Source organism: Aureococcus anophagefferens (genome assembly GCF_000186865.1).
Source record: "Aureococcus anophagefferens unplaced genomic scaffold AURANscaffold_34, whole genome shotgun sequence".
Classification (NCBI taxonomy): domain Eukaryota; class Pelagophyceae; order Pelagomonadales; family Pelagomonadaceae; genus Aureococcus; species Aureococcus anophagefferens.
Genome location: NW_008705592.1, coordinates 42,735 through 55,045, shown reverse-complemented (window position 1 = coordinate 55,045; position 12,311 = coordinate 42,735). Strand labels below are relative to the sequence as shown.

General features: G+C 72.5%; 3 protein-coding genes across 3 annotated transcripts; 2 read left to right on the top strand and 1 right to left on the bottom strand.

The window, feature by feature from the left end:
• Positions 1 to 1,202: 1,202 nt before the first annotated feature.
• Positions 1,203 to 2,693, top strand: AURANDRAFT_67156 (hypothetical protein; the record flags this gene model as incomplete). The annotated part of the gene is made up of 3 exons (XM_009042635.1): positions 1,203 to 1,804; positions 1,964 to 2,000; positions 2,208 to 2,693. The coding sequence occupies 3 exons, from the start codon at positions 1,203 to 1,205 to the stop codon at positions 2,691 to 2,693; spliced, it is 1,125 nt and encodes a 374-aa protein (XP_009040883.1).
• Positions 2,694 to 3,138: 445 nt separating this feature from the next.
• On the bottom strand, positions 3,139 to 8,257 carry AURANDRAFT_72512 (hypothetical protein; the record flags this gene model as incomplete). The annotated part of the gene is made up of 2 exons (XM_009042555.1): positions 3,139 to 3,433; positions 5,934 to 8,257. 2 exons carry the CDS (start codon positions 8,255 to 8,257, stop codon positions 3,139 to 3,141), a joined length of 2,619 nt encoding a protein of 872 aa, XP_009040803.1.
• A 2,229-nt stretch (positions 8,258 to 10,486) lies between these two features.
• AURANDRAFT_32584 (hypothetical protein) lies at positions 10,487 to 11,194 on the top strand (the record flags this gene model as incomplete). The annotated part of the gene is made up of 1 exon (XM_009042636.1): positions 10,487 to 11,194. A coding segment is annotated over one exon (708 nt), but the record flags the coding sequence as incomplete, so codon positions are not given.
• Between the last annotated feature and the right edge of the window lie 1,117 nt (positions 11,195 to 12,311).

The following is a 12,311-nucleotide window of genomic DNA, read 5'->3' as shown; positions in this document are numbered from 1 at the left end:
CCGCTCTTCACGAGGCGCGCGCGGACGTCGGGCGCGAAGCGGCCGTCGACGCGGATGGAGACCTGGCCGTCGGCGTCGACGGGCTCGATGCAGTGGCGCCGGTGGTCGTCGAACCAGGCCGCGCGGACGTGCGGCCCGAGGAACTGCTTCGCGCCCGCGTCGTCGCGGACGTAGAAGCGCTTCGTCGACGCGCGCGGCCGGAGCCAGACGAACTCGGACACGAGGTCCGGCAGGGCGTGGTCCGCGTGCTCGACGCCCGCCGAGTTGCGCGCGTTGAGGATGATCGCCGTCTTGCCCATTTGCTCCAGGAGCCCGAGCCGCCGGAGCCGGTCGCCGACGCCGGGCAGCGCGCGCGCGTTGTGGTTCGGCCGCCACGTGCGCGGGTCGCCGCGGTACGCGCGGCACTTCTTGAAGTCGTCCTTCGGGCCGCGCGCGTAGAACGCGTCCATGCACCACGCGCTCGTGTCGCGATCGCAGAGCTCGACGGCGTCGCCGTACTTTCGGCCCTCGGCGGCGAAGATCATCGTCTCCGCGCCGTCGGCGCCGCCGGCGCCGGCGACGCCGCGCGCCTCGAGGTAGTCGTCGAGGTCGTCGAGGACCGCCGCGTCGACGAACGGCGTGAGGTCCACGAAGGCCGGCGCCGGCGCGCCGGCGGCCGCGGCGCCGTCGCGCAGCGTCGCCGCGGCCAGCGCCGCGGGCAAGGTCGACGCGTCGCTCGTTGCTGCGAGCGATGCGGGCATGGCACTGGCCTCGACGCAGGCGCTCATCGCCTCGCCAATTCTTGAAAAGGCACGAGAGGCGAGTGCCGGTAACATGAAGGTCGCGTCGCTCGTCGGCGCGCCGTCGACGAGGCGCGACCGGTCCACGAGGCCCGCCATGACGCGCTCCATGAGGCGCTGGTCGACGGCGGCGCCGAACAAATTCCAGGAGCGCCAGCCCATGGGCGGCCGGCGGGCCAGCCCGTTCTCGTTGGCGCAAACTTTGAACGCCGGCGACGAGGAGCAGGACGAGGGCTTCCGGGCTGCCGCCCATCGTAATTCTTCTTCAAGTTAAACCACGGCCTCCATCGCTCTGGCTGGGGAGGCGCGCATCGTAATTCTTCCTAGGTACCTTCAACCAAGGAGGCTCCAAGGCGTCAAATTGCCTTCAATCGCCGACGCTTGTTGGCTCCATTTGTGTCCTCTTCAGCTCTCGGTGCAGCGATGCGTGTCGCGGTCGTCGTCGCCTTGGGCGCCGCGGCGGTCGGCGCGCTGCGCATGCCGCCGGCGCGGCGCGGCGCGCTCGGCGCGCCGCGGCGGTCCGCCCGCGGCGCCGCCGTCGGCGACCCGTCCGGCGCCGGCGGCGTCGCGTCGGCCCAGCTGCTGCTGGCGCGCGTCGCGCGGCCGGCGCGCGTCGGCTGGCGCTTCACGCGGCCGCACACCTTCGTCGGCACGGCGCTGTCCGTGCCCGCGCTCCACGCGCTCGCGGCGCCGTCGGCCGCGGCCGCGCTCACGCCCGCGTTCGCGGCGTCCGTGTGCGCGGCGCTGGGCCCCGCGCTGCTCGTCAACGTCTTCATCACGGGCCTCAACCAGCTCTGCGACGTCGACATCGACCGCGTCAACAAGCCGCACCTGCCCGTCGCGTCCGGCGAGCTCGCGATGCGCGACGGCGCGGCGATCGCGGCCGCCGCGCTCGCGGGCGCCGCGCTGCTGGGCTGCGACGCGCGGCTCGGGTCCGAGCCCCTGCGGCGCGTGCTCCTCGGCTCGGCCCTCCTCGGCTTCGCCTACTCGGCGCCGCCGCTCCGGCTCAAGCGGTCGCCCGAGCGGTTCGGGGGGTCGCCGCCAAACTTCAGACGTCGATTCGGCTGATTTTTGGACGAATCGATTGCTTTCATTGAGTTCTCGAAGCAGAGAAGCAGAGCTCGCGTCGAAACGGTCGCATACGCGCACATTGACGTCGGATTGAAGATTTGATTTCCACACAGGCGGTCGCCCGCGCTCGCGGCCGCGTGCATCGTCGCCGTCGACGCCCGCGCGGAATTTTTGACTTCATTTTTGACTTCATTTTTGACTTCAATGGGCGCGTCGTTTGGACCAGGCGCTTCCGCCGCGCTGCGAGCGCTCGACGAGAGAAAACGATTCGTCCGAACGTCGGCCGAAGCGACGTCGACGCGACCGAGCGAGTCCGGCCCCGACGTCCCACCAGCGCACCGGTCGATGGCCGCGCAGGTCCGCGCGGTCCTCGTGAACACGTGCTTCTACGCGCACGCGGCGGCGCGCGCGTTCCCCGAGGGCGCCGCGCGCGCCGCGGCCGACGCGCGCCTCGGCCTCGTCGTCGCATTCTTCGGCGCGTTCTCCGTCGCCATCGCGCTCATGAAGGACGTGCCCGACGTCGCCGGCGACGCGAGGTACGGCGTCCGCACGCTGAGCCGCGCGCTCGGCCGCCAGCGCGTCTTCGACGGCGCGGCCGCGGTCCTCGTCGCGACGCTCGCGGCCGCCGCGGCCGGCCTCGCGGCCGCGGCCGCGGCCGCCGAGACCGCGGCGCGCGCCGCGACGCGCGCGGGCCTCGCGGCGGTCCTCGCCGCCGCCGCGGCCGACGCCGCGGCGCGCGCGCGCGCCGTCGACGCCGAGGCCGGCGGCGCCGTCGCCGCCTTCTACATGCACCTCTGGAAGTGCTTCTTCCTCTGCTACGCGCTGCTGCCCTTCGCGCGCTAGGTCTAGGTGTAACAACTCTTATGGGTTCTCGCTAGGGCCGCGCCGGTAATCGAGGCCTCAGTGACGCGGTGACGCAGTGGCGGTGGCCGCGACGGCCGGCCAAAAAAAATTAGGCGTGCGTGAGTCGAACACCACGCCTCTAGGAGTCCGCCAAGGAGCAAAAAAAATAATAAAAAAATGAGGCGTGCGTGATTCGAACACGCAACCTTCAGGACTGGAATCTGACGCGCTACCGTTGCGCCAACGCCCCTTCGATGGAACCACCGACCCCGGCGAGCTCGCTGGAGCTCGACGAAGTCATCGATTTCTTGTTAAGCCCGCAACCCAGTGTATAATACCGTGAGATCGGCCGAAAGTCGCAACTATGGACGACGTATTCTCAAGTTCATCGCCTGCCATGAGCCCCGCAGCGGCGGCACGGTGAGCGACGCCATCCACGCGTAACTCACCCGTGCGCGCGCGAGACGCAAGAGAAAAACATCCGCACGACCATGCTCTTCGACCCGTCGAACACGACGGCGGACCGGAAGGCGCTCCACCGCAAGGTGACGACCTGGGCGTCGGAGGCGCTGCCGTCGGTCGTGCGCTCGGCCATGGCGCGGGACCCGTCGCACTGCACCGTCAGCGCGCGCGAGGTCTTGTGCACGGACCCGGACTGCGCGCCCATCGACTCGTGCTTCGTCTTCGTCTTCGGCAACGGACGAAGGTGCGTCGCCGCGACGCCCGGCGCCTTCGCCGACCTGCGCCGCGACGCGGTCTACGACGCCGTGCTCCGGCAGCGCGCCGCGCTCGCGGCGGCGCACGGCGGCCGCGACCCGCCGCGGCGCGCGCGCGCGCCGCGGCGCGGCGGCGCGCCCGACGACGCCTGGTGGTACGTGAGCTTCGGCCTCGTCGTCTCGGCGACGGCGACGCGCGTCAAGCACTGGCGCCACCCCGAGGACGTCGTCGCGGCCGCCGCGGCCGCCGCGGGCGGCTCGCTGCTCCTCTACGCGTCCGGGCTCCTCGTCGCGTCCGGCGCGCGTTCTCTCCTCGCGGGGCGCCGCGCGCGCGGGGGCGGGTCCCGCGCCACCGTCGCGGGCAAGCGCGCCAAGTTCTCGGACCTCGGCCACCGCAAGCTCCGCGGCTGCCCCTGCTGCGACCCGGACCAGCTCTTCGGCTCCCCCGACGACTAACCTCGGCGTAGGTCTCGATGCGCGACGCGCGCTGACCCATCGCTCGGCCTGGAACCGGGGGGGGTTCCTAGGGGGTTCCGAGGTGACAAGCAGGTGGACACGCATGTGGACAAGTAGAGTGGACAAGCATCAAGATGCCTTCAGGTGAAGTCTGAAGCGTCTGAAGAAGTGGCAAATGCAGGATGGTTCTCCTGTAGGCAGGTCAAGGCAGCAGCTGCGCCGCATTGATCGCCGCCCGCGCGACTCGCCATCCAGCGCGCTGAACCGAGTGCGCGCCGAGAAGCGATCGCCGCACTGCGCGCCGAGAAGCCATCGCCACTGGCGCGCCGAACCTATCGAGAGCGCCGACGACCGATTGCCCTCCTGCCGTGAAGCCATCGCGCGCCGGCAACAACCGCCATGGATTTCAAGGTCATCGTCCACCTCGACCTCGACGCCTTCTACGCGCAGGTCGAGGCGAAGCGCGTCGGCCTCGACGCGCGGCGCGACGCCGTCGGCGTCGTCCAGTGGGATTCGCTGCTCGCCGTGTCGTACCCGGCGCGCGCGGCCGGCGTGACGCGCTTCGACACGCCGCGCGACGCGCGGCGCAAGTGCGACGGCATCGCGTGCGTGCACGTCGAGTACCTCGACCTCAAGACGGGCGCGTCGATCGCCGACCCCGCCGCCGCGCCGGACCGGTCCGCCGCCAAGGTGAGCCTCGCGCGGTACCGCCGCGCGTCGCGCGCCGTTCTGGACGCGCTCATCGGCGCGGCGCCCGCAGGTGAGCCTCGCGCGGTACCGCCGCGCGTCGCGCGCCGTCCTGGACGCGCTCGTCGGCGCGGCGGGCGGCGCGACGATCGAGCGCGCGTCCATCGACGAGGTCTACGTCGACGTCACGGCCGCCGCGGCGGCCGGCGGCGGCTCCGAGGACGCGCGCCTCGCGCGCGGCGGCGTCTTCGCGACGGCGCTGCGCGACGCGGTCTTCGCGCGCACGGGCTTCACGTCGTCCGCGGGCGTGTCCACGAGCAAGTTCCTCGCGAAGCTCGCGAGCAGCCGCCACAAGCCCGCGCGGACGACGGTCGTGTCGCGCGCCGAGGTGCCCGACGTCATGCACGCGACGCCGCTCCTGTCGATCAACGGCTACCGGGGCAAGGAGGGCCTCGCGATCCAGGCGGCCCTCGGCGTGCGCGACGACGCGACCGCGGCGCGCGCGCTCGACGCGCTCATCGCGCTCGAGGGGCGCGGCGCCGCGCCGCCCTTCGCGGCCCGGCTCCGCGCGCTCGTGCTCCGCGGCGACGACGGCGCGGCCGTCGTCGACAACCTCCGGCCCAAGTCGCTCAACGTCTTCAAGTCCTTCCCGGCCGCCGAGCGGCGCGCGGCCGTCGTCGCCGAGTGGCTCCGGCTCCTCGCCGCGGAGCTCGCGGAGCGCGCGGACGAGGACGCGGCGCTCAACGACCGGCGGCCGGCCAAGTTCACGCTCGGGCGGCGCGGCGACTACGACGACGACGCGGCGATGCGCACGAAGACGACGCGCGCGCCCGCGAGCGTCACCGGCCCCTCCCTCGCGGCCGCCGCGGCGCTCCTGCTCAAGGGCTTCGACGGCGGCGGCCTCCCCTGCAGCCGCCTCCAGCTCTCGCTCGGCGACTTCGCGGCCGTCGCCTCGGGCCGAAGCGCGATCACGAGCTTCTTCGGCGCGCAGAAGCGGCCCGCGGCGCCGGCGCGCCGCGACGAGGCGCCGCCGCGGAGCGGCGAGGCGCCGCCGCGCCGCGACGAGGCGCCGGCGCGCCGCGGCGAGGAGTCCTGGTCCTGCGTTGCGTGCACGCTCACGAACGCGCGGGCGGCGGTCGCGTGCGCCTGCTGCGGCGCGGCGCGCCCCCACGCCGGCGCGGGCTGGGACTGCGCGGCCTGCACGCTGCGGAATCCGGAGTCCGCGCGGACCTGCGCCGCCTGCGGCGGCGCCGGCCCCGCGCGCGCGCGGAAGCGGCAGAGGACGGGCGACATCCGGGACGCGCTCGGCCGCCGGCCGCCGTGAGTTCGACGGCCCGGGGCGCGCGACCTTTAAAAAAGCTGAGAAACGGAAGGCGCTTACACCCCGGCGGGGGGGCCGTCGCCGTCGTGCGTCACCACGGTCCGCTGCGAGCCCGCGGACACGACGGAGAGGACGTCGAGCTCCTCCTGGATCGCCGGCGGCGCCGCGCCCGCGGCGCCCGCGGGCGTCGGGTCGCGCGGGTCCGTGAGCGCGGAGACGAGCGACGGCTGGTCCAGCAGCGCGACGACGGGGCTCTGGAACGTCGCGCTCTTGGCGCCGCGCGCGCCGCTGGGCGTCGCCGGCGCGTCCTCGCCCGCGATGGCCGCCGCGAGCTTCGCGGCGAGGTCGCCGAGCGACCGCTGGTGCGCGACGAGGTCGTCGCACTTGCGCGAGACGTGGTCCGCGGGGACGTCGGCCTCGGCGACGTCGCGGTGCTCGGCGACGAAGTGGTCCACGAGCAGCGCGCGCTCCGCGGCCGCGTCGAACGCGCGGCCGTGCTTTTCCACGTGGCGCTCGCGCTTGTCGAGCGCGCGCTGGAGCTCCGTGCGGTCGTCGACGGGCGTTTGCGCGTCGCCGTCGTCGTCGGGCTCGGGGAGCGCCGCGAGGGTCCGCGCCGAGTCGCGCGCGGCGAGCTTCTCCGCGAGCGACCGCTTCCCCGGCGCCGCGAAGCCCGCGGCGGAGCCGTCGTCGACGACGAGGGCCGGCCGGTCGCCGTCGGGCCGGTGGAAGAGGAGCGCGTAGCGGGCGCGGAGCAGAGTCAGGCGGATCATGACGGACCAGTAGAGGTCGTAGGCGATGCGCGCGAGCGCGTCGCGGAGGTCGCGCGTGAAGTTGTCGTCGTCGTCGCCCGCGATGCGCTCCATGACCGCGGAGTAGGACACGTCGATGATCTTGAGGAACATGGTCAGGATCACGAAGGTCATGACGACGATGTAGGAGATCATCATCGCGAGGCCACTCGTCGGCGCGACGGCGATGATCTCCTCGAGGTCGAAGTCGCCGAAGATCGCGAGCGTGAGCGTCATCATCGAGTCGAAGAACGTGCGGTAGCCCGCGATGGCGTGGCCCAGGGAGATGTGGAAGGCGACGGCGTGGCCCACGAGGATGATGGCGAGGATGAGCACGACGGACAGCATCTCGGACGACACGACGTAGATCGTCTCCGTGAACTGCGACAGCTGCTTCGACACGGAGAGGAACTTGAAGGCCTTGATGAAGGTGATGAGCACGCCCGTGGCGAGGAAATTGCGGCAGTAGCGGTAGTACTGGAACGTGAGCCGCAGGCGCATGTAGACGTCGAAGCTGAAGGGCCCGAACTTTTCGTCGTCCGCGTGCTCGTCCGTGTCGATGTGCTCCTCGTACTCGTTGACGCTGTCGCTCATCATGCGCAGCATCCACATGGCCCGGAGCACCATGACGACGAGGAAGCAGGCCACGCTCAGCACGTCCATGACGTTCCAGCCCACGCTCAGGTAGCCCTTGAGCGACGCGTAGTCCGTGACGTCCTCGGAGACGCGCGCCAGGAACCAGATCGCGCCGCCGTAGAGCGCGAACTCCATGAGCACGGCGCAGAGGTCCGCGAACCCGTAGCCGTCCATGTTCAGCGCGCGCGCGTCGTAGAGCAGCGGCGCGCTGTCGACGGACAGCGTCGGGTGCATCTTGCCCGACGGCAGGAACTCGAACGCGACGCGCGCGTTCGTGAACATGTCGACGTTCGGGTTGTACCAGGTCATGTCCGCGAAGACGCAGCGCGTCCGGTTGTCGACGAAGCCCGCGCGCCGCAGCGCCTCGAGGTTCGCCGTCGCCTGCCGCTTGCCGATCTCGAGGTCGTAGACCTGGCCGCCCTCGCCGTACCAGACCTTGGAGAAGGGCGACTCCCAGGCCCGCCCGTCGCTGTAGGCCTTGTACTTGAGGCTCAGCTCGTCGCCCGTCTCCGGGTCCTCGAGCGTCCAGTCGTCCTCGTCCTGGTGCTCCGCCGCGTAGCCGCCGAAGCACGCCGCGCGCGCGCCCTTGTCCTCGTAGGCCGTCGGCGAGGACTCCTCGTAGTAGTCCCGCAGGAACCGCGGCAGGTCGCAGGCGTCGTCGCGGACGCGCAGCGTGCGCAGGCGGACGCGCCCGAGCGCGAGGAGCGTCTCCGACGTGTACTGCGCGCGGTACTTGTACCTGGGGCCGCCCGGGATCAGCGTCGACGCGCGCGGCCCGCCCCGCGTCCGAGGCGCGACGCGCGCGCGGCCCGTCCGACCGTCGACGCGACGGAGTCGTTCCGCGCGGCGCACGCGCTGCTTGTCGTTCGGCGAGAAGACCTTGCCCGACCAGTACTTGCTCGCAAAGGTGTGGGGGATCATGAGCTGCTTGAGGACCTGGTACATCTGGTCCGCGTTCATGGCGTTCTCGAAGAAGACGTTGGCGTAGATCTCGTTCTGGAGCAGCGGCTCCTTGACCTGCGCGCGACGTCCCCGGAGGCTCCGGCCGCGTGCCGCGTGCCGCTCGTTTCGGCCCAGTTCCGGACGGGCGATCATCTCTCGGAGCGCCCTGCATGCGTTTTCTCGGAGCGCGCGCGCGCGGAAGGCCCGCGTCGAAGCACCAACTTGAGAATTCTCTAGCTCGGTCAAATCGAAGTCGATTCGGCTGATTTTTGGACGAATCGATTGCTCTCGTCGAGTTCTCGAAGCACGGCCGAAGAGATTGCGTCGAAACTGTCGCGTACGCTCACATTGAAGTCGAGTTCACCCGTTCGCGGCCCCGGCGTTCGACCGTCGCCGTCTGCCGGTAGAAGTGCGTCGTGTACGGCGGCGCGAAGACCTGGGCAGGAACGGAGTGATTCAATGTCGCTTCAACGTGAGCGTTCCGCGCGCGATCGTTCCAGAGAAAGCATCCACGCTTCGAGGGATGATCGCCCGCCCAAAAATCAGCCGAAACGAGCGGAACGCGGCCGAGATCGGAGCCTTTGAAGTTGGGAACTTCCTGCCCTGGCGAAGACGGCCGCGAAGACGATCATGAGGAAGACCCAGTAGACGATGAACTGGACCATGGCCATGCTGTGCTTGCTCTGGCTCAGCTCCGCCGCCACGTCGTCGGAGCTCTCCTCCTGGAGGTGCCGGATGGTCTCCAGGAGCTGCTGCGTGCTCCGCCGCTCGATGCCGCCGGGCTGCCCGGGCTGGCGGAAGGAGCCCCCGCGGTCGAGGCCGCCGCGCTGGCTCGCGGACCGCCGCACCTTGATCTCCGCCATGGCGACCGCACGACGCGCCGGACCAGCGCCCCAGACTTGGATCAATTACGCTGGGCGCGGCACCGTGAAGCTCTAAGCCGTTGTTGATGCTGCCGTGCCGCACACGACTCGTGTCTCTGCGGACGTAGGTGGCTCCAGGTTTCGCCGCCTCGCGCCGTCGCAGCTCCGGGTTTCAGCCATGGTCGACGCGCCCATCGTGCTGGGCCTCGTGGCCGTCGCGCTGCTGCTGGCGGCCATCGTCGTGCTCAAGGGCGGGGCCAAGGAGGAGCCGGCGGCGGCGGCGGCGCCGGCCGCCGCGGCGGCGCCCGCGGCGCCGCCGGCGCCCAACGGGCGGCTGCAGGTCTTCTTCGGGAGCCAGACGGGCACGGCCGAGGGCTTCGCGAAGACCATCGCCGACGAGGCGCGGCGCCGCGGCTTCGCGCCGACCGTCGTCGACTTGGAGGATTTCGAGGCGGACGAGTTCGAGGACGCGGGCTGGCGCGCGCCGACCATGGTCTTCGCGATGGCGACCTACGGCGAGGGCGAGCCCACGGACAATTCCCACGTCTTCTTCAAGTGGGCCAAGGCCGCGGCGAAGGACGACGGCGGACTGCTCGCCGGCGCGAAGTTCGCGGTCTTCGGCCTGGGCAACACGCAGTACCAGCACTTCAACGCGATGGGCAAGCTCACGGACGAGCTCCTGGCGGCGCTCGGCGGCGAGCGCTGCGCCGACCTGGGCCTCGGCGACGACGACGCCGACCTCGAGGCCGACTTCGACGCCTGGCGCGAGCGGCTCTGGAGCGCGCTCTGCGGCAGCGGCGGCGCCGCGGACGACGGCGGCGCCGTCGCGCTCGACTTCGACGTCGTCTTCGGCGGCGCGACCACGGCGGCGCCGCTGGGGGCGTCGACGAAGTTCTACGCGGACAACGCCGAGGCCGCGGTGCTCGCCACGCGCGAGCTCCGGGCGCCGGCGGACGGCGGGTCGACGCTGCATCTGGAGCTCGACGCCGCGGACCTCCCCTACGAGACGGCGGACAACCTGGCGATCCTGCCGGCCAACGCGCCGGCCGACGTCGCGGCCGTCGCGGGAGCCCTGGGCCTCGACCTGAACGCGTCGTTCGCGCTCGCGCCGCGCGACGCGGCCGCCAAGGCGCCGTTCCCGACGCCCTGCGGCGTGCGCGAGGCGCTGACCAGCTACTGCGACCTCACGGCGGCCCCGAAGCGCGCGAACCTCGCCGCCCTCGTGGCCGCCGCGGGCGGCGACGCGCCCGGGTTGGCCAAGGACGCGTGGGCCGCGTGGGCGGCGGCGGTGCCGGGCCCGCCGACGCTCGCGGCCGCGCTCGTCGCGCTGGGCCCGTCCATCCCCGCGGACGCGCCCAGGGAGGCCGTGCTCGCGGCCCTCGTCCTCAAGGCCTGCCCGCGGCTCCAGCCCCGCTACTACACGATCTCGTCGTCGGCCGTCGCGGACCCGGGACGGGTCCACGTGACGTGCGCCGTCGCCACGCTGCCGCCCGACGGCGCCAAGGCCGGCGTCTGCTCCGCGACGCTCGCGGGCGCCGCCGTCGGCGCCACCATCCGGGCCTTCGTGCGGCCGTCGTCGTTCCGCGCGCCGCCGGCGGGCAAGCCCGCGCCCGTGGTCTTGATCGGGCCGGGCACGGGCGTCGCGCCCATGCGCGCCATCCTCCGCGAGCGCGCCGCGGCGCTGGCGGCCGGCGACGAGACCGCCGCCTGGGGCAGCGCGCGCGTGTCCCGCGCGACGCTCTATTTCGGCTGCAAGCGGCCGGACCTCGACCACCTCTATTCCGAGGAAATGGAAGCCTGGCGCGCGGGCGGCGCGCTCGACGCGCTCCACGTCGCCTACTCGCGGGCCCAGAAGCACAAGGTCTACGTCCAGGACCTGCTCCGCCGCGACGCCGACGCCGCGGCGCTCGCCGCGGACGTCCTCGACGGCAAGGGCCACGTCTACGTCTGCGGCGGCACGGCCATGGGCGCCGCCGTCGCCGAGGCCCTCGCCGACGTCCTCGCGCCCAAGCTCGGCTCGCGGAGCGACGCCAAGGCCTACGTCGACGACATGCAGAAGACCGGCCGCTACGTCCAGGAGCTCTGGGCCTAGGAGCCCCGGGGCCCAAGGCCGGCGCCGACGCGCGCGCCGCGCGCGCCTCTAAGGGCGACCTTCGCCCGTCGCGCGCCGTCGTCGCCGCGAGCGTCGCTTGATCCGGCGGCCGTCGGCGCTCACCGCGGCGCGAGGACGCCGGAGGCGTGGCTATGCGCATGAGCTGCAGTGCTCGAAGCTTGCTCGTCCATGCGCGTGGTGCAGGCGATGTTGAGGCCTCGCTGAGCCTCGCGAGCGCAGCCATCGACTCGCGCGCGCAGTAGACGATGAGCGCCGCCATCGAGGGCGCGAGCGCCAAGTATGAGGCTCCGAGTAACCTCGGCGACGGCGCGCAGCTCAAGTGCACGCCCATCACGCTCTACCAGTCCGAGCCGGCGCCCCGCGACTCCCTCGGGAACCAGATCGCCGTGAGCGCGCGCTTCGTGTCCTACGCCATCAAGGGGGGCAAGATCCGCGTGCTCACGCGGAGCAGCGCGACGCGCACGCTGCTCCGGGGCCACGGCGCGACGATCGTCGACCTGGCCTTCGCAGAGGCGTCCGCGGACGGGTCCGAGGCGACGCTCGCGTCGGCGTGCGCCGACGGGACGCTCGTCGTCTGGCTCGTCGCCGAGGCCGGCGAGGACGAGGAGGTGCGGCACGAGGCCGTCGCGACGGTGGAGAAAGTCGGCGCGACGCGCGTCGCCTGGCGGCCCGGCGGCGGCGCGGTGCTCGCCGTCGCGCTCGACGCGTCCGCGCGCGTCGTCGACGTCGAGGACGTGGCGAACCTCGCGGCGGCGCCGCCGCTGGAGCACGAGGCGAGCGTCAACGACGTGCGCTGGAACCGCGACGGGTCCGCGCTCGCGACGGCCGCGGACGACGGCCTCGTCCGGTGCTGGCGCTTCGACGACGCGCTGGCGCCCCAGCTCCTCGTCGCCTTCGAGCCGCTCGGCGGGTCCGCGGTCTGCAGCGCCGCCTTCCTCGACGGCGGCGACGGCCGCGCGCGCCTCGTGACGGGCACGTCGGGCAACGAGGCGCTCCAGTTCTGGGCCGTGCCCGCGGACGGCGGCGACTGGGACGAGCCCGAGCTCCGGCAGACCCTGGCGCTCGCGCCGTCGAAGACGCCCCAGCAGTGCGCGCC